Here is a 21,854-nt window from a genome sequence, read left to right as displayed (position 1 = left end):
GACTTCAAAGCCAAAGGATCAGATTTTCAAAGGTGTGTAGGTGCCTAAAGATGCAAATAGGCACCTACTGGAAGTTTTAATGTTAGGTGCTGAATTCTAATTGAAATCAATGGGATCTAGGCACCTAACCTGCTTAGGCCCTTTTGAAAATTCCACTAGGCACCTATTTGCATCTTTAGGCACCTAAATATTTTTACAAATCTGGCCCTCAACCACTTTTGAAAATGGAACTTAGGCTACTAATTCATGTAGGCACTTCTGACTATTTTATCTTAGGCCATGAGATAATCGTCCTTTGAACATCCTGATTAAAAACCTAATGCTATTTTACACTATTTTAAGAGATTTTAAAAACATATGGGTTCCAAATTTTCTATTGCTCTGAGGCCTATAATGGAGAGGAAGGAGGAGATGAAAGGAATTTAGGAGAGAGGACTGGGCAAAGGGTCCGAAGACACCACTGTAGGAGGAAATCAGAGTTGAGATGTGGCAGGGTAGGTACCTCAGAGGTGAAGCCAAGGCGTTTGCTGTAGGAAGGTATTCAAGGAGTGAAGGGATTCAAGGGCGGGGGGGGTGGAGGGACATGATCAGAATAACAAGAACAGAATGGAACTACATTCCTATAAAATTGCTGAACAAACGAATTAGGGAAGAGGAGAGAGAAATGTAGTGGGAGGGGGATCTAGCAGGTTTTATATCTTCACAACAGTTGTATGACATTGCTTGTTTTCATGACTTTGCAGCAATACATATATTTTAAGAAGCCCAAGGAGAATATATAGTTTGAGAACTTACCTTCCGTGATCCAGTGGCTTTAGTTTCATACACGTCAATTGTGTAATTTGTTCTGCGTCCGTAGGTGTCAAACTGGATATTTCCAGTCATTCCTTGGACTTGTACCTTAAACAGGAAAACAGTAAAACAGTTACACAGAACATTATTTTGATTTTTTCCCTCTTTTATGTCCTGAAAGAATTTACTCTCTCTGTGATCATTTCCATTAATACCTGTGCCCTGTCCAGCGTCCAATAGGGTCATTTATATTCTGTCTACCTAAAATTCCCCAGGTCTCCCAGTTTCAACTGTAAACATTATTCTTCTTCACTGCGTATGAGCTGATGCGGAACTGCCCCTTCCATTGCAAGGAAGGCTGCATTTCAGTGCTGAGTGAATCCTGCATATACATTATGTGCAAGGTCCAATTTTGCCATGTTTATATGCACTTAGTGAAATTCCCTCCTTTTCAACGGGCACTAACACTTCCCTATTACTACTGGATATACCTTGCATGATGCATTCTAGGATTGCATTAGCCTTTTTATGGCTGCAACACACTGGCAGCTCATAGTCATCCTGTGATCAAAACATCCAGGTCTTTCTTCTCCTCTGTTCCAACTGATACATCCCCAGCTTAGAGCAAAAATTCTTGTGGTTAGTCTCCAAGTGCATGACATCACACTTTGCACTATTAAATTTCATCCTCATTTCTATTACTCCGGTTTTCAAGGTCATTCAGATCTTGTATGATATTCCGGTCCTCCTCTGTATTGGCAATACCATCCAACTTTGTGTCATCTGCAGATTTTATTAGCACACTCCCATTTTTTGTGTCAAGGTCATGAATGAAAATGTTAAATAAGATTGGTTCCAAGACCAATTCCTGAGGAACTTCACTAGTAACCTCCCTCCAGCCTGACATTTCACTCTTCAGTATGACCCATTGTAGTTACCCCTTTAGCTAGTTTCTTATCCACCCTTCACTTCTCATCTTAATCCCCATTTTCTACAATTTAACTAATAATTTCTCATGTGGAACTGTATCAAATGCCTTACTGAAATCCAGATAGATTAGATCTACTGCACTTCCTTTGTCTAAAAAATCAGTTATCTTCTCAAAGAAAGAGATCCAGTTGGTCTGGCATGATCTGCATTTTGTAAAACCATGTTGTATTTTCTCTCAATTACCGTTCACCTCTAGGTCTTAACTACTTTCTCTTTCAAAATTTGTTCCAAGACCTTGCATACAATTTAGGTCAAACTAACAGGCTTGTAGTTTCCCGGATCACTTTCCCACCCCCCGCCCCCTTTCTTAAAATAGGTACTCTATTAGCAATTCTCCAGTCATAGGGTATGAACTCCAAGTTTATGGATTCATTAAAAATCCTTGCTGTTGGGCTTGCAATTTCATGTGCCAGTTCCTTTAATGTTCAGGTCAGTTGTTGTCCACTTATCGGACACTTTAGGTTCAAATCCAGGGGAAGAAATACAGACTTGCCTAGTTTTTCAATGATATAAGGATGCAGAATCAGGTAATACCAATCTGCCTTTTGTTGGCAAGATGACTGCAGTTTGACATTGAGTCTGATGCTTGGATCAGTTATTTGTAGGATGCTTGGACTGATTGTTTGCAGGATTTCTTGTACTGAATATTCTTTTTTTAAGGTGTTCCATGGCTGATGTAGGTAGAAAATATAATTAATTGGAAGTCATAACTTCCTGAAGCAAAAGTGCAAGACCATCATCTAAACAGGAAAAAGAACAAGCATCATTGTGTGGGTTCTAGTAGGAATCAGGGACGTGTGATGATCTTGCGTTGGGTACTGAGTGGGGCTGTTGAGATAGATGGATAAACCTCTTCAATTTATGTAAGACTATTTAAATATAATGGGTTGAAATCACCCTGATGTAATTCAATATTCTGTGCCTGCCTCAATTATGAAAGTGGCTCTGTGTATCTTATGAATCTTTTATTAAAGCGGCAGCCTTGTACCAACCAACGTTTGGATTTTTTTTTTACCTCTCTCAAACAGAGTGTATCTTGTTGCACTGTTAGTGTTTCCGTTCAAGCCTTGTTGATGTGAGTACTTTGGGATCTCTTTTGAAGGGTTTATGTATCACTTCTAATTAAGTTCCAACTGACTACAAATCTTATAACTGTTATGAAGGTTGAATTTAATTAACTTATCTTCAAAAGGGTGTAATGCTACATTAATGAAACTACAGTTAAGGCATTTGTTAGGGAACTGACACTGTGATATAAGAAGTGTTCTGACAGTGAGAGACAGAATCATATCTCTCATTCTATGAGAGAGGGAATTACCCTTTTGATTTGATCCTTCCAATCTGGCAAATTTGAAAAAGCAATAATTAAGCCAAGCGAATGAAGTCTGATCTAGGGGTCCTTTTCATAGCATGTGGCCTTAATTCCAACCTTACTCACTCCAGTCTTACACCAGTGGAGTTATTCCTGATTTCTACTGGTCCAAGTCAGAGCAAAATCAGATCCTATGTATCTGGTAGGTTGTCATTCACTTTTATGCCCCCCAAATCAGTTCAATACAAAAGGGAAAGAAAGACAGACAAAACCACCGGAATTTGATCAATACTAGATCTGATGCAATAACTAATGGTTAGTACTAGGGATTGGCCAAATAGGAGTAATCAAGTTGGAAATAGGGTTATGTTAGGGTTCAGTAAGCAAGTGTGAGGCAAAACCCAGGACTAAGGTTCAGGCTGGTGCGGAAATCCTGCAATCTGTTAAAAATGGTCGATTATAATGTTTGTGCAACTTTTAGAAAAAGACATAGGCTGATTTTGGACTGGTGTGATATATAGATAAATAAACACTGGTACATATGCTCATAATATATATGTGGTTTAGAATACACCTCCTGAGGACAAACTGTTCACCCAGTTCTGTTTTATTTTGGGCCACATTTTTTACCTCAACCTAGCCTCAGAATATGTTCGCAAAACTTTTAACACAGCCATTTGCAGAGATGCTAGTATACAGTACAGTGTGTCACATTGGCTAGCTATTACAATTGGTGCCCAGTTGTCGCTTTTTAATTCCTATGACCACTGAATTATAGAAGACAAATTTATGGCCATGGGGAAGAGGGCATGTGTGCAACATACTGAGTGTGTCACCATGGCCCTTGATTGGATGGGATGTCAGACCTCTCTTGTGTTTGTCATTACCCTCTTTACTGGCCTGGGCAGGGCCAGCTCCAGGCCCCAGCGCGCCAAGCGTGTGCTTGGGGTGGCATCCTGCGGGGGGTTCTCTGCTGATTGCCGGGAGGGCGGCAGGCGGCTCTGGTGGACCTCCCTCTGCAGGCACGCCTGCAGAGGGTCTGCTGGTCCCGCGGTTCGATGGAGCTTCCACAGGCATGCCTGCGGGAGGTCCACCAGAGCCGCGGGACCAGCGGACCCTTCGCAGGGACGCCTGCGGGAGGTCCACCGGAGCCGTGGGACCGGCGAGCGGCAGAGCACCCTCCCACGGCGTGCCGCTGTCCTTGGGGCAGCGAAATGGCTAGAGCTGGCCCTAGGCCTGGGTACAGGATAGTCATTGTTAGCTTAAGCACCAAGGCCCTGTGCTTACGGAGTAGAAGGATCTGAGTTCTGCCCCATTTGGCCTGGACAGAGACCTTACAAGTGCATTTTTTGCAAAGCTGCATGTGCAGATTTACAGGTAGCTTTTGAAAGCTGCTTCCTTCATCATGTTGTTGTTGTTTTAAAGACTTATGTTGTAAAAATATGGTGTACCTGTTCAATAGGGTAGGTGCATTTGTCCTTACCATTTTCAGTGCTCTTTCTATATCGATTCCTTGGCTCCAGGGCACTGCAGGGTTTGCTAGGCAGTCTCCAGCACTACCTCTCCTGGAAACATCAACACGCTGTCTTCGGAGGTAGCGGAAAGCCTCTGCTATGACTAGTATTGCATCATGGGTCAGTGCAGACGTATACTAAAATTGATGCAAATAAAATATTGTGACAAATAGCACTCTGGAAATTGCCTCAGGTTTACAAAGGTCTATTATTTCTCCCTGTTCAAATGTTTTTAGAGCAGCAACAATTTCACTCCCTCCCCTCATATGTCACATGTCATTTCGCAATTATGTACATTTAAAGTAAGAAATTTAAAATGTTATGATTTCCTACAGTATATAGAAAAATAGTTTATAGTTCTGTAAAGTACTGACTAGATTTAATTGGAGAGCTGCCTATCTAAAGCAGGTTGATGAAGAAGACCAATAATGCAATGCTGGGCCATGTTGTAGCCAACTGCAGTGTACAACTCATATTTGAGTTTTGCTTGGATTGATTTTCTTTTAATCAGGTAACCAACTCAAAGAGCTAGGAGTAATTTAAAGTTAACATTAATGATTTCTGTCTGGCCCATGTTTCTGATTAGCTAGGATCCATGGCCAGCCATAAACTGGTTTATTTTTCTTACCAAAAAACCTAGACCCAAAACAACCTCACCCTCACTACTGCCTTATATTGTACAAAACTACAATTGTTAATCAGGTTATAAATCTGATATCACTCCCAATTCATAAGCAATAAATGTCTTTAGGAGATGTGTCTGTATTTTTTCATATCCATTGATTCATCTGAAAACTCGACTTTGCTAGAGACTGGCCCAACCTCTGGACACCAAGATCTTGATTTCTGGCTATGCACTGCAGATAAGCATAGTCGGATTTAGATTACTTTGTGTGCATACTTTAAATACTATATAGAGAGTTCCATTGTAATCAAATACAATTGAATCTTGCAAACCTCTGTAGGGCCTCATTTTGACGCTGCTGCATCATTAGATTCCATCCTATCTCTACGGTATTTGTATGTAAATGAGTGACAAATATTGAACTTCCAAGAAGAATCTAGTGCATGTATGCACATTCCGGAATGCTCACCTGTCTCCTTGTACTTAGCAAACCTTACTGCATGATCATTTAGATCCCCTTGCGTCCCATTTGACTTACATTGTTGTGAAAACAAACAAACACTACCCATGCAAAAGATGGAAAGATGGAATCCTGGATTTCAATAGCATTTTTAGCTGCTCTCCTACAGGACATGAGTAAATTATAATTGATTTCAGTGGCAGTTACTTCTAACCTGTAGGGGAGAATAAAACTCCAGGTGGCCACTACGTTGAAAAATGTTTTTGCTCTTATTGTGGGAGGCTGCCCATATTGATAATAAACGTGTAAAACCTATGGTAACTTTTACAAAACTGGGAGGGGTATGTGTGTTTATGCCGGCAGAGACAGGGAAACACACCTGATAAAAAAGAACCACTGGGAAAAGATTTTTTGTGCCAGCCATTCTTCCCAAGTTTTAAATTATGGTCCTGTTTATAAATGCTGGACTGCCTTGTCCTTTACATGGTGAGATCTTTACAGCTGTGATTAGTAGGATGCAGCTGCTTATTTCAATCCTTGTCTACCTCAACCTTTTTTCCTGTGGTTCTGGCACTGCAATGTGCTCTCTCTCTCTCTAATTCATTAACAAATATTACACGACACATTCCACCTAACAATACAGAATCAGGTATTTTAAAAAGATATTTATTCTTGCATGAAAAAAAATCTTGTAATAGCTTTCCAATCTAGCAAGACGTAAAGCCTGCATGATGATCATTTTTTTCAGTAGACTGGATCAATTGTCAATAACCCCAATGCAGTCCCTTCCAAGTTATGCCAAAAGAGATATCTAATTTTCTGCGTTATTTGAATTCTACTTATAAATGCATGAGGAGGCAAAGAAAAAAAGAGAGAGAGGGAGAGAAGGGAAAGGCTGATAAAATACAAAATAAATTAAACATCAGGGCTTTAATCTCCAGGCAATTTATTCCCTAATCAAAAATACTGTACATCAATTTTTTAAGTATGCTTTTTGACTGATTGATAAATACTGGGCAAGTTTCTAGAATGAGCAGTACATTTGTACAAAGGTAATGCAATGCAACCTCTGTGTTTTACCGTATATCTAAAATTATTTTTCAAGGATAGAGAATAACTTTCCCCCAATGTAAATTGCTTTTAACTGGATTAAAATATGCTTAGGGTAACAACATATATTTCTGAGCTTTAAGCCTAGTATGATACTTCCCTTTACTCCTGTATCTTCTAGTAAGCTCCTCTAAACTGATAGGTGCTCCTGGCTCTGCAATTAATAGGCGACACCAGGGTTATCCTTGTTTTGTGGGACACTGGCTAACTCCCTCCCCACGGACACTTCAGTGGCAGTGTGGCTGTGTCAGATAGAGGCATGCAGGGAGCCTTCATGATAGGCAAAATCCTGCCGTTGGGGGTGTATCATCGAGTAGTTTGGTGTCAGCTTGGAATGAAATGGCTAGATGGAGCTGGTAAAACAGCAGAGATCATTAGGTTTCTTAGGGAAGAAGTGTCCATTCCATTAATAAAAAATGCAGTAAAGGAATACAAAATTTCTTTCTTTATAATAATTAAGGAGAAGACAGAAGAACAGCTTCAGCTATGAGATGTCTGGTAAACAGGTTTAGCATCCCTTCTATAAGGTTTACTATAGGTGTGGGGATGAGTTTCCCCCAAGGAGATCTGCTTTGAAGTTATAGATTTTGAGGCCTCCTCTGTTGGTCCAATTGTGTTACATTGCACTGATGGAACCATCCTCATCTGTCAGCCACTCACTCTTCCGGAACTGGAGGGCCTCCCTTTCAGCTATGTGAGTCAGCACAGTAGAGGGGGCCTAACCAGAGGAGGAGGGAGGAGAGGAAGAGAAAGGGAGAAAGGAAGAGCATGATGATAATACTAAGTATTTTGTTTAGCCCTTTATGATTTCAAACATTGACTGATGAACCCTAACAAAACCCTCTGCTGAGGAGGTAAGTGAATATCATCACGTCCATTTTACAGATGGGGAAGAAAACTAAGAGACAGAGAAAATCAGGGAGGGGTATTAACAGGTTGTGATTCTGTTACTAGCAATACCCTTTTTTAGTTCATTAGATGAGGGTGGGTTTTAGCACCTCTAAAATGTGCTGCATAGCTATTCCCTGGGACCCCCAGCAGTCTGTGTGAGGCTTTCTCCAGCTTACCCCACGCAGACTACTCTACCAGGCCTGCTGAAGGGATGTGGTAACATGGAGAGCAAAGGGGATCAATAGGTGACATGTCCAGAACTGCTGTACGTGTTTAGGGAGGGAAATAGTGGATGGAGGTTTCCTGATACACTGGTAAAAAGGGTGAAAACGGTTATGTGCCCCAGCAGGTCTGTGGTAAAGGGGGAATCATTCTGATTCTTTGACAGCCCAAACTACCATAGCTATGGTTCCCAGTCATCATGAAGCAGGTTGCACTTCACATCCAAGTGGCACTGGAGTCTAGGTAGTCTACAACCCAGTAGCAAATATACCTTAGAGGAATATAATGCTTTTTACTACCCCTCATTGAACAGGGTGCAATATCACCTCATCTAGCTATGGAGACAAGTTGTTAAATTGAAGACACCCCTTCTCCCCCTTATCCAGAGGCGTTCAATACAAGAACAAACAGAGATTCTGATAACCAAGCTGCATCTCCTGCATTCATCAAGTACCTTTAATGCTCACTAACCATGCAGTGTTCAGCTGGAAGTCTACCTCTGGTTTTGACTGGCTTTGTATCTCAAAATCAATTTATTTGCCTGATATGCAGCAGTGCAAGTACAGTGGCACGGTCTGGTATGCCATACAAGCAAGATATTTATAGCCGGTAGGTTGTAGCGTAAACATAAGAAAATAAGAACGGCTGTACCGGGTCAGACCAAAGGTCCATCTAGCCCAGTATCCTGTCTACCGACAGTGGCCAATGCCAGGTGCCCCAGAGGGAGTGAAGCTAACAGTTAATGATCAAGTGATCTCTCTCCTGCCATCCATCTCCATCCTTTGATGAACAAGGCTAGGGACACCATTCTTTACCCTTCCTGGCTAATATCCATTTATGGACTTAGCCACCATGAATTTATCCAGTTCCCTTTTAAACATTGTTATAGTCACAGGAGGAGCCGGCGACCCCACACTGGCAGCTCCTCCGGCGGCTGTACTGTACTGCCCCCAGCCCTGTCCACCCAGCCCAGTCCTCTAGCTGGGCTTCTGCTGTACAGATGGAGGACATGCAGCTGTGTGGAAGGGCAGGGAATGGAGGGTAGGGCGGTAGAGCCGTGCCGGAGGAGCTGTCCAGCAGCCCCACGTTCTGCTGCTTTCCCTGCTGCGGATCCGGAGTCTCCAGTGAAGCAGGAGGAGGACAGAGCCCCCCCTCAGGTAATGTGGGATGGATCATGGGGAGGGGACGGGGAGAGCGTGGGGGCCCTGGGCTGCGGGCAGGGTGGGGAGGAATCATATGGAGGGTCAAATGGGGAGGTCATGTGCCGCCCTCCCCTTTAGCTGGTGACCCCCTGTACTGGTAAGACATGGATTCTACTTGCACCACTGTTGGTATGACTAGGTGCTAAATAACGATTCATTTAGTGGGTAGCCTGCATTACATCTGTAAGAACTCTCTGATCTGTGACAGCACTTCCTGTTCATGGCACATGGTTCTTTACTGAATGTTGTTTGTAGATACTTTGCCAAGACAGAAATTACCTGTGCAGTGAAGAATTGGAAGAAATAGTGTTTTTGGGTTCTTTTGACAACCGTGAAGAAGGATTTTATTGTAGAAGGTACCTGGGCAACTATTAAGACCACTTGTACATATATGAGATTCCACGGTGGAGCAATAGCAACAACTATGGCATCTTAAACACAAATGGAGTTAGGTTAACAGCATCACACAAGTTGTGCACTTGCTTGAGGAGTCAGCCATCAGTAAAGATGGGATGTTAAATAGTCCTTTACATAAGGCAAAAGGAAAATAAAAAAGACGTGGCAAATGTTCATTGCAAATGTTCATTCCTGAGGGGAGAACATCTCTTGCTGGGTGAGACATAATTGAAGATAAGTGTGTAGACAACATAAAAACAGGGACCTATCCACCTCAGCCTGTGCATAGAATATATTTATGTACAATCATGTTCATGTTTATATTATGTGCCTCAACACTGCAGGTAAACAGATACAGAGACAATGGTTCGTAGATGTCTAATAGCAAAAGCCTTAGCATGCATAACAGTGTATTTCCTTATAAGAGCAATTGGCTGTATGTATTCACTGGGGCTCCATTCCCTAATGGGAATATTGGGAGGGGCTCATGGTGGTCCCATGATGAGTCCAATCCTACATCATTCTGCAGCTGGAATTGCCCAGTGCTACGTAGTTAGGACCCAAAAATGTACAATAAAAGGATGTTTTTCAGTCCTCTCTAACTGAAGTCAGTGGCAGTTGTAGTAAGAGGAGGCCTTGAGATATAAACCTTGGTATCAGAGACCTGATATGAGGCCTAAGGCCTGAACTAAAGTAATAGTCAAGACTTTGCTAACATAAAGCAAAGTTAAGCTGTGAGCCAGAGGCAGGCCCTGCTCACAGAAGCTGGCAAGGAAAGGGCTGATGCTGCAAAAAGAGACATACCTAAAAGGTACTGGACACTAGATATCAGAACATTCGCATACTTGTACACTCCACACGGATAACAAGGAACAGGCCAATCCATCCCAATGACAGGGCCAAAAGGGTAATATGATGGATAGAGTTGTTTTGTTCGAACCAACATGTACAAAGTGAGAGGCGGCACCTTACTACCTAGAGGGGTTGTACCTTGCTACATAGAGGGGTTGCATCTCAATACGTCAGGAGTGATGTGTAACTTGTTTGTACCTGTGTATAAGAATGCATCCCTGGGGCAGTGTCTTTGTCCAGCCTAGGGGGCAGTGGAAAGTCCGGCCACTGACTGAGCTGGTCCATTGTCAGGGAGCACATAAGTACTAGCTAGCAGCACCTTAGCAGAACCTTGGACTTCTATGCCGGGGAGCTGGAGATGGTGTTTCTCTTTGACAATAAACCTGGCCTGGGTGCCTTCGTACCTTACTAGAGTCTGTGGTCATTGGGGGTTCTCTTGGGGTCTGCTGGGTCGGCTATCTGCGCAGAGTTGGATCAGCACACAGAGGAACACGCACGCAGCCGACTGATATCAACACTGACTAGAACAGAGCACCACACCAGGAGCATCTGACGACAGCAGTGTTATGTGTGAAATGACTGCAGTATGGGGCTCTTTGCCTCACAGAGTCCACCATTAAGTGTTTCATGTTTCCAGCTAACAGTCTCTTCTTTTGTCTAGCAGTGAGTGTTCTGACTCATTCTGAGCAGAGAAAATCATATACATATATATTTTTAAATGAATCAGATTTTTGCTAAACACAATGCAAAAGGCTTCCATCACTGTCAACAAAAGTTTACCTTTAATGGAGAGTTCTTGGCTTCAGGGAATTCCCTTTCATCCAGTCTAATCCAGCGTTGTAGAAACTGTTGAACCATTGGGTTTTCACTGTTGACAATCTGGAATCCAGTAACATTGGCGCCTCCATGCATTACTCTCTGCAGTATAATATCTGTAAAACCCTGGAAGAATATGTGCAGAAAACAGAAATCAGTGTAATATGAAGTGTCTGCAACTTGGCTCGGTTTTAAAAACAAACATTCTGGTAAGATGCTATTTTTAAATCTTGGGCTAGTTTAGTACAAAATAAACTGATGAAAGTTCCCTGCCACTAGTAGAAGATACCCTATCTATGGGACAATCTCTTGCAACAGTAGATTGTAGTATTGGAATAAAATGGAATTTGGAAACACGTGGGTTCCAGACCTTAGTGATGGAACACTGGCTTGTTCCAGAGTGGTAAAGTTTCCATGTGATCCAAAACATACCAAAAAGGGTACACAATATTACACATAAAGCTCAGTAGAAGAGGACTGATTGACATATGGGTTAATGAATTACTCAAATTCTTTTGTTAAAATATGTAGTTTCAGATCATATCTGGTATTTCATATACTGCGTGCTGGATAATAATGTGAAAGGATTCCATGGTTGTAAAACTAAACCAGCTCTTTATTAAGAAAACTATTTACAGAGATGCTACATCTGCAGGTAGCATTCTAGCCACGTGCATTCCCAATAGCTTCTCGGTGCTTCTTCCAAAAACTCTTTCCTTCTGCAATCTGTACTCCTCCCTCCAAGTTCCATACAGGGTGCTACAGCTGGTTCTTGCATCTTGTGCATGTGTTAAAGGTGGAGGGTAAAGGGGAAATGGGGTGCAAGGAGCCTCCTTGATGCTTCTGCTGAAAAGTCAGCCCCCGTTAACATCCTTGAAATGTAAACCACACCAAAACAGATGGAGAACGTTGGGCCCTGGCTCCATTACCTCCTCTGCACCAGCCATCAGAGCGGCAAATGCTTAACAATGAGAGAGTGCCAGAAAGCTTGGTGGCTCAGAGGCATGATGCCCCTTGTTGTTCTCACTGCTGTGTTGTGGCAAAGCATGATCCTCATTGTGACAATTAACACTGCACTGTCTGGCATATTTACCTAAATGTTTCACTTTCAAGCCTTGTGGGCCTGATTCTCCATTGCCCTATGCCTCATATTGTCATTTACTCCTGTGTAAAGTGAATGTAGAAAGCAAGTTGATTGGGTAGCAGTTTGCAGTCACCTTGTAGAAATGTAAATGGCTGTGCGTGGCACAAGGTAATAGCAATTTAAGCCCACTGTTTTTTGGTTTATGTGAAGTACACTGTAGTCAGTGTGAATAGGATCAGTTCCATAATGCACAGTGACACATTTTAAAGCCACAAAGTATTTATAAGGAAAATGACATTTTAAAATTCATCTAACCTGCTTTAATCATAACCAGAAAACATGATTACAGAGACTCTTCTACAAAGTAGGATTAGTAACTAGAAAGTGTGATATGACTTTAGAAGAACATTTTCTACACACAGAAACTAAAAATGACTCTTTCTGCAGGATCAACTACATTATAACCCTTTTCTGCAGCATGTCTAGCTGATTGCTTTTCAAAAATATCAAAGAAATATCTGAAAAGTCAGTTATAGAGTGTGGAGAAGTGTATTTTTAATATGGATAAAAATATACTGTCCTCTGCCTGGTCAATGAATATGTATAAAGTACTGTACTAACTCTGCAGTGAGGATCTACCTATATAAAGCCAATGAGTGGTTAAACAGTCTGGCCACTTTACTACGTGGAATTACAAATTTTAACTTGGCTCTTTATATCACTTGTATCATGTACAAATAAAATGTAATTATTTTTACAGTGTTTAAATTTAAAATCTGTTATACAGAAGATTAGTATTATCTAGTGTGTTATTTAAGAGGATATAAATTAGTGGAGAACATATAATTGAATTATTATTTTTAAATTAGTAAAGGATACGAGCTTCTTAGACAAAACAAAGACTGTGTAATTGAGTAGAAATGATTATTGCATACCAGTTCTAGTATTTACTGAAGTCATTTCTCAAAATCCAGGCACTCCTTCATGCATTTCCTCCTTAGCTGATTAAAGTTGACACAACCTGTACAGAATATATTACCCTCTAAAACTTAGTTATACGTCTGCTGATGAAAAAGTTCTTACCAGGTTAGCTAGCATGTAGTGATAACCTCTGGAATGTTTACCAAGGATTACAACCTGTGTGTAGAAGAAATAACATGTATCACTTAATGTAAGAGAATGAGTCGCAATGAGCATAAGGAAAAAAAACAAAAACAATTAACATTTTACAACACATGACCCACTTCCATTCAAATTAATGGCAAAATCTCACTGTCTTCATTGGAGGCTGAACTGGGCCCATATACTGTCCACTTACGGTGACCAGATGTCCTGATTTTATAGGGACAGTCCCAATATTCAGGGCTTTGTTTATATAGGCACCTATTACCTCCCATCCCCGTCCGGATTTTTCACACTTGCTATCTGGTCACCCTATGCCCACTATTTGGTTTATTAATAATTCGTGCAACTGGGACCTAGCTCATGGCTACCTGAAGCTTTTGTGAGGACCTTCTGTGAAAGTACCCCAACCAGCTCTGTCTCTATCAGCAGTCTCCCCTTCATTTCAACTAACCCCTGCATCCAAGCAGCTAACTAGGGAGAGGTAGAATTCGCTGACTGAGTGGCATGCAGAGCAGATGGGAATTGCAGAACCAACAGGTTACTACACAGAATATAACTGAGAGCTCAAGAAGAGATGACGCCACAGTAGGACCATGTGGCCTATGTAGCCACATAGGACTCCAGTTCAAAATGCCCAATAGGAACTGTCAGAAATAAGGAAAGCAGAATTGGACCAATGGCCTCCAGAGGCTTAACAGTAGCACAGACAATTCCTATCATAAACGGATAAGTATCTTGCTAACTGAACATGGGAAATCATTTTTCAACCAGCAGTTGTTTATGGATTCCAGCCTTAGGCGTGGTCTACACTAGTCCATTATTTCAGAATTAGCCGAGTTAATTAGGGAAAAAAAAAAAAAAAGATTCCGTCCACATGACCAAACCAGCTTTTTTGATTTAAAGGGCTCTTGAAATCGATTTCTGTATTACACCTTGGCAAGTGGAGTAGTGCTTAAATCGAGATCGCAATCCCAGGTTAAAGCCAATGGGAATCATCCCAGACCTGCAACACTATGCAGTCCCACCAGTTTGTGCTTGTTTCCCAGGCCTAGAATCGGCATTTCACAGCATGAACCAGGCCCAATGCCACCATGACCTTCCAATTGCCACATGCTGTGCTTCTAGGAATGTCTGTGTCCATGTCCTCATCAGTATAGTAATTGTGTTGTCGTTGCTTCCTCGCCCAGTTTTGCAGGTACTGCACACAGTGCTGGACAATGCGCAAGGTATTTACAATGGTCAAAACTGCAGTGGAGATCTGAGCAGGCTCCATGCTTGCAGCGCTATGATGCCTGCACGGGTAATCCTGGAAAAAGGGCACGAAACGAGCTGTTCAGTTCAACATGGCCTATAAAAGGCGGTAAATGGTTGTCTTCTGTAGCTTTCACAGACTTGGGAAGCTCGTTAGAGCTGCAAGAGCGGGAAAGCAGAGTTTGCAGCGGAAACGTGAGCAGAGTTTGTGGCAGAAGCTGTGCGGCTTTGTTCACGATGGCTGAAAAACAGCGGGGAATTGTTGCCTTCTGTAGCTTCGATGGGAGCCCATGAATGACAACATGGAAAAAGCAGCGGAAGCTGTGCGGCTCTGTTCATGATGGCTGAAAAACGGCAGGGAATTGTTGCCTTCTGTAGCTTCCGTGGGAGCCAAGGCAGGGCCGGTGCAAGGATGTTTCGCGCCCTAGGCGAAACTTCCACCTTGCACCCTCCGCACCCCCCATGCCCCTGCTCTGAGGCACCCCCCCGCCCCAGCTCACCCATGCTTCTCGCACGAGTACCCCGAGCACGCCGTGGCTGTTTCACTTCTCCTGCCTTCCAGGCTTGCGGTGCCAATCAGCTTAGGCGCCGCAAGCCTGGTAGGCGGGAGAAGTGAAGTGGCCACGACGTGCTCGGGGAGGAGGCGGGGCAGGGGTGAGCTGGGGCGGGGAGTTCCCCTGCGTGCCACCCCACTCCCCTGCTGCAGGCAGCCCTCCCCACGCTCCCCTGCCCCAGATCCCTCTATCTAAATGCTGGTGGCGACCGGGGCGCCTAGGTTGCCTAAATGGTTGCACCGGCCCTGGCTGCCACACACCTTGGCTTGAAGTGGTTTCCATTATACACAGGGTTTACAGTTTGGTTCAATGGCTCTCAGTACCCCCACTACACAAATTGTTCCAGCACCTCGGAACCTGGGGAGTGCTTTGCTTCCTTTCTTGGCATGCGCCGAATGGCATCAGGGCTGGCTTGTGTGTACAGCTAATGATAGAACACATGCTTGCCAGACAGGGGTAGGACCAGGGCCAGTGCAACCATTTAGGCGACCTAGGTGGTCACCTAGGGCACTAGGATTCAGGGGGCGGCATTTTCTTCGGCAGCGACTGCAGCGGCCGGATCTTCAGCTGCCCCAGTCACTGCCGGCATTTAGGCGTAGGGAGCTGGGGCAGGGGAGTGCGGGGAGGACCACTTGCAGCAAGTAAGGAGGTGTAGCACACAGGGGAACTCCCTGCCCCAGCTCGCCCCAGCTCACCCCTGCCCCGCCTCCTCCCCGAGCATGCTGTGGCTCCTTCACTTCTCCTGCCTCCCAGGCTTGCGGCGCCTAAGCTGATTGGGCTGCAAGCCTGGGAGGCAGGAGAAATGAAACAGCCATGGCGTGCTCGGGGAGGAGGCAGGGCAGAGGTGAGCTGCTTCACTTCTCCCGCCTCCCAGGCTTGTGGCGCCAATCAGCTTAGGTGCCTGGGAGGCGGGAGAAGTGAAGCGGCAACAATGTTTTTGGGGTGTAGGCGGAGCAGGGGTGAGCTGGGGCGGGGGAGGGATGCCTCAGGGCAGAGGGTTGGGAGTGGGAAGCTGCCACAGGGGGGGCGTCTCAGGGCGGAGGGGAGGAGCTGCTGCGGGGGGGGGGGGTGCCTCAGGGCAGGCGCTCGGGGACAGGGGAGGGCACAAGGTGGAAGTTTCGCCTAGGGCACGAAACATCCTTGCACCGGCCCTGGTGACAGCACCTCTAGTTCCACCGATGCTGATGTTGAATCATCAGTAACAAAAACTGTGCAGGTTAGATTGTGACTTTGCAATTCCATCTGTGCAATCCCATTGTCTTCAAATTATAACCTCAGCATCAGCAGTGCAACCCCATAGTCTTCAGGAAGGATTTGATTCTGCAATTACAAGTCAGTTCATCCTGCTGATTATGAATGAGACAGGATAGAATCAAACTCACTCTCCTTTAGTTTTGTTGTGCTAACAGGAGTAAAAAGTAGTCAACACTTATATTTTTCACAATACAAATTAGCTGTAACACAGACTACACACAGGGAGCAGCTCTGCTGAGTAGGAAAGTGCCACTTTTAAACACACACTTTTCAGAGTAGATTCAACCTTTAAAGGGGAATATCCAGCATGGAACATTATCACAACTCTCTGGCTTATGTATGGGTGACAGATAAAGGATCCAGATGCCACACTCTAGAAGACATCTGTCCAAAAATGCCACTTATCTCCTTGATAAGTTTAACTGACATTTGAGTCGATGCCTTTAGATATACTGTTGGGCCGGTTACAATACTTGAATTATTAAATTCCCAGTTGCCTCTTTGGACTGCCTTGTCCTTAATAGAAGCCATTTCTTTTAATTCTGAGGCATTTGCATACTTCCAACAATTTGAAAATAAATTGCTAGACAGGTCCTCTTGAGAACTGTACGTACGCTCTATTGGTAAAAAACATCTGCTTGTCTACACTCACATTTGTTTTCTATGGAAATCTGCATGCTCCCCTTAGATGCATTTGGCATACATTCTATTTGCATACTAAATTCCCTGTATGTTTGCATTTTACATTAACAGAGGTAATTTACTTTTGAAAGGTTAGAGGCAAAGGATTTTACACTTGTAAATCAAGAGCAACATTCTTTGACATTTTATCCTTAGTAAGTGAGGTTTTCTTTTTTCTGACCAGAAATGTGCATATTTCTGAAGAGACAACACCATGACACTAAAAGCCATATTTTGCCTTTGAACTCATGCATGCGGCTTCCAGTGAAGTCAACAGGAATGGAGCAACTAGGAAACATAGTATGATGGAGCTGAAAAGCAGGGCACTACAACTCCCATCAGCCCGTTCCCCACTGCACTTCCCTTTCTCCTGGACAGCAGACCTGAGGTCCATCCAGTCCAATAGCCTGTCTCCATTAATGGCCAGAAATAATTTCAATTGCCCTAAAAAATGGCCAAACTGCTTTATTCAAGCCTTAGTTTACAAAGCAGGTTCCAGAAGAAACCCTGCTAATATTTATATTCAAATATTACCCAAGCATGTCAGATTATAATTAGATATTAATAATGCTTTTAAAACTCAGCACGTACTAGCCTAACCCTAAACAAGCATATCCCGTCCGCAAACATTACAGCAATTTTAAAGAAGAGAAGAGTTGCTGGATTAGCAAGCATAGCAGACCCAATCACCCACATCAGTGTAGCTCCTAAGGGAGTAAAAGAATGGATAAAGCTTTTCATGAAGAAGGAAAGCAGGGACATAAAAATAAATCTCATCAACTGCTGATATATTGTGGAGCTTATATAGGAAGGAGGATATTGAATACTAACACTGAATAGAATGTTAGGATTACAGGGCAAGGATTTTACTGAATTACATGTCTTTGGGATGTTTCACTTCCTAGACTTAATGATGCTTTCACTTTGAGTGAAAGGAAAGCATAGAAGATTTGAAACTGAACAAAGGAGGAGGAGGAGAGGGGGAAAAATTGGTTAGAAAAAGTCATGAATAATTCAAAATTCTGATCCTACCTAATTTTATCTTGTAGGTAGAAAGACTATGTCAGGTTTTACATACTGTCGCAACAAAGGCTTGGTTTTTTTAATTAACCCTTAAAATATGTCACCAGTTAATAAGCACAAAAATCAAAAAGTGTCCTAATTAAAATGTCCTGGGCTTTAGAATAAACGTCTCGAGGTATTGGGCAGGAGCAGATGTTGTTTATGCTGAATGGAGTCTTGGATTATGTACCATTTTTGAGTGATTCCATCAGCTTTGCATGTTGCTAGTCACTCACTTGCCTGGGGTGAATAATTTTTTTTGAATGGACACATAAAATACCATTTGTTTATAATTATTATCAATCACCATGGTAATAAGGAGGCAAGTAGAGGTTGTATCTGGGCCGGTAAATTTTAAGGGCAATTTTCAAAGGTTGAATACAGAGATTAGCTAAATTGCTGTATTTGTTCCATGTTGAATTGCTACAAAACCACTTGGCATTTCGCTAACAATAATGATGAAAAAAGCATGCTCTTATGATCATGTGGCTACACAAATCAACTAGGTTTGAGAGAGTAGCATAGTTCCAAAGAAAACGCTCACCAAAAAGCTCTGACTTCCTTTTTAGGCAGGTGGTGCTCTTCAGACAGTACAATACATCCTGTCTAGATGGAATGCAATATATCGTGCAGCTTCATGTGTGTCAGCACTAACAAATCATGTTGTGCAACAACCATATTATTTAGAGATGGAACTAAATGGGAATAGTGGAGCTGAAACCACCATACTACAGGGAAGTTCACACCCAGAGCTGACCTTTCCAGGCCTCTCTTGGGAATAGGCTGAACTGGAACAACATGGGGAGGATTCTGGGGAAGGTCAATGATCATTCTCAGAAGGAACATCTTTCTCAAATTCTCACTATCACGGTATGCACGTCTGGGAGTGCAGGAAGAAGATGGGGGCAGCAATGTCATTTTTTGTGTTAGCCTGAAACTGACTTTCTTACTCTTTGACTCAGTTACTACCGACTGGCTTTAAAATTACTTCTGATTTGGTCCAGACAATAGGTCACTATTGACCTATTCATTTTCTTCCTGAGGTTTCAGAGTTGGAGCTGGTGGGAGGAGAAAATCAATGATTCGGAGACTAATAAATTGTCAAGTAGGGAAGGAGGCGGGGTGAGCAGTGTGTTGTTAAACCATGGTAGCGGAGACGGAACAGAACAGAAAGAGCTGGTGTGGCATGGACCTGGTGAGAAACCAAGGCAGTGAGGAAGTAGAGGGAGGAGGTGAACATAAACAGTGGGGCAGAGCTAAGGAAAGAGGGGACAGAGGGAAACATGGAACCTGGAGTGGGAAGCAAAAGTGCCTTGGAGGGAATGGAGAGAGAAGAGGAAAATATGGAGAGGCAGACAGGAGTGGCACAGGTGAGGGGGACCAATCAGTGTTACTTATTTTAAGTATTTTTAAAAAGCTATATATCCCTGTTTTGTTTTTATTTCAGAAGGCGAATGCCCCACAGGAGGAGGAGATAATTTTTTTGCTGTTGAGCTGGAGGGAATTATAGCAGTGGTCAAAATCTTTTACAATTATACAGTAAAATATATTTAACCAGCACCTCTCTTTCAGTGATAGGGCAAAGGACTTATGCATGAGCCCTCCTTTCTCTCCTAGAGGTGGTCCAGCCATGTTATGGATGAGGCAAGAAGGTAGAGCAGTGAAAGGAAGCTTCCATTGCAGATGTTGTATTCACTAAAGAAAATACATCAATTCTGGAAAATCTTCTAGAATTATTACAGTTCTCATGGGCTTGGTGAATCCCAACATGGCTGCATCAATTAAGAGGATACAATTATGTTATTACCTAGATGAAAACATGCAATGGCCAAGACAGCAGTGCAAGGCAAAGTACAAAGTTTGATTAATACCTATTTGGGTTTCGTCTTCCATTCTAGTTACTTGAATCCATCTCAATCTAGTCAGTTCATCATGTTTAACAACATTATTTATCTATCTTTGTTTTGAAAAAGTTGAAAACTAAATTCAGGTCATATGAGTGTAGAAATCTGTTCCTTTTTCGTTAGACTGACTGAGCTAAAGGTCATAATCCAGATATTTATGAGACCGTTGTATCTTTCCATCAGATAAACACTGGAGATGACTGGCACTGTTGCTATAAAAGAAAGCCTACAGATTTTTCCTGTGGTTTTCATATGTGACATCTCACAGAAGTATGCCACTTAAATGGAATGACAGCTAAAGATGTGACTTACTGTAATGTAGCTTTCCATTTCTACTATAACAGGGAATGAAAAGGCTGTTTTAACTCTTGTACTGTTATTACTCTATGTTAAAAAAGGGGGAGGAAATAGATCACTTTTCTAGATACCCAGATTTTAAAATATTGTAAATAGGAGTCTTGGTGTCAAACATTTTTCATTTTGAAAGGGCTTAATATTGAGATAATACTTAACATGAAGTTATCCATTTAGTGATTTGGGTCCCAATCCTGTAAAGATTTATGCACGTGTTTAACTTAAAGCATGGGAGTATTCCCACTGACTTTTAAGCACATGCCTAAGTCTTTGAGGATTGGGGCACTGGTACCTAAGTTGTGGCAGTAGCAATCCCCGATCCCCTGCTTTAGAAATATTTCATGGTAGCACTGCACCAGTAACCGATGTAATAACTAGAAGCACTTATATGGCACTTTTTGTTTCCACTGCACTGTGCAAAGTGAGTGAGATGGTATGATGTTTTTCAACAGCAAAACAAACAAACAATATGGGCCAAATTTTCCACAGGATGGCAAGCTGCCAACTTTGAGGTGGCAGGGACCCTCAGCCATATCAGATGTCACATTAAATGCACTCGGCAGTGATCTCTAAGTCTGGCAGTTCTGTTTGAACAGTATAGCTGATTTTACACCTGACCCCACATACAGCAGGTCAATAAACCAAATAAGCTATGGGGCACCTACTCTTATCTCCTCAGGTAAGACAGCATATGGTACAGAAACAATCTTTTGGGCCCCAAATGGACTGAGCCTCATTCATATACTCAGGCTGGAATCTGAGTGACATATTTGTGATCCAGGAGAATTTTCTCCACCAGGGCTGATTGACTAGGGTTCCCCCCTCCTCCTTCCTTTGGAGCTTTCGACAGTGATCATCTGGTGGGATATTAACATTTATAGGCTCGCTAAAGGGAGAGGACCACGTCATTCTTCAAGAGGTCTGAAAACAGCTTGAGATGTTAGGGAGATTCCTGTAGCTACTGAGTCTGGCAAGATGTAGAGCAAGCTCTGAACATAAATGAGATTGTGTTTATTATATCTCAGCTTGTTAAGACTGAGTCTTTTCTTAGAGATGTTGGTTGTCTTAGTTGCCTTTCTTAAAGCTCAGATCTTTTTTATATTGGAGATATACCTATCTCCTAGAACTGGAAGGGACCTTGAAAGGTCATTGAGTCCAGCGCCCTGCCTTCACTACCAGGGCCAAGTACTGATTTTGCCCCAGATCCCTAAGCGACCCCCTCAAGGATGGAATTCACAACTCTGGGTTTAGCAGGCCAATGCTCAAACCACTGAGCTATCGTGCATGCTGGTTTGTACTGCTTGTGGTGGAAGGATTTTGGGTGTGAAGACGACTATAGGTATAATATGTCTGTGATGGGGTGTATGTACCTCTCACTGACCCAGTTAGGGTTAACTTCACAC

General features: G+C 42.8%; 1 protein-coding gene across 4 annotated transcripts in view; it reads right to left on the bottom strand.

Annotated features, from left to right (window-relative positions):
* GRIA3 (glutamate ionotropic receptor AMPA type subunit 3) overlaps positions 1–21,854 on the bottom strand; it is a 208,190-nt gene that overhangs the window by 81,661 nt on the left and 104,675 nt on the right. For all 4 annotated transcript variants that reach the window (XR_007775845.1, XM_050964485.1, XM_050964487.1 and 1 more), the window contains 4 exons: positions 13,350–13,403; positions 11,147–11,308; positions 4,578–4,745; positions 796–900 (listed from right to left, as the gene is read on the bottom strand). Coding sequence is in view for 3 of the 4 variants with exons in the window: in XM_050964485.1 (XP_050820442.1) it covers positions 796–900; positions 4,578–4,745; positions 11,147–11,308; positions 13,350–13,403 (489 nt within the window). In the remaining variant the exon portion in view is untranslated. The remainder of the gene's footprint in view (positions 1–795; positions 901–4,577; positions 4,746–11,146; positions 11,309–13,349; positions 13,404–21,854) is intronic.

Source organism: Gopherus flavomarginatus, chromosome 8 (assembly GCF_025201925.1).
Source record: "Gopherus flavomarginatus isolate rGopFla2 chromosome 8, rGopFla2.mat.asm, whole genome shotgun sequence".
Lineage (NCBI taxonomy): Eukaryota > Metazoa > Chordata > Testudines > Testudinidae > Gopherus > Gopherus flavomarginatus.
The sequence above is the reverse complement of the archived record's forward strand: the minus strand, read 5'-3'. Positions and strand labels throughout refer to the sequence as shown.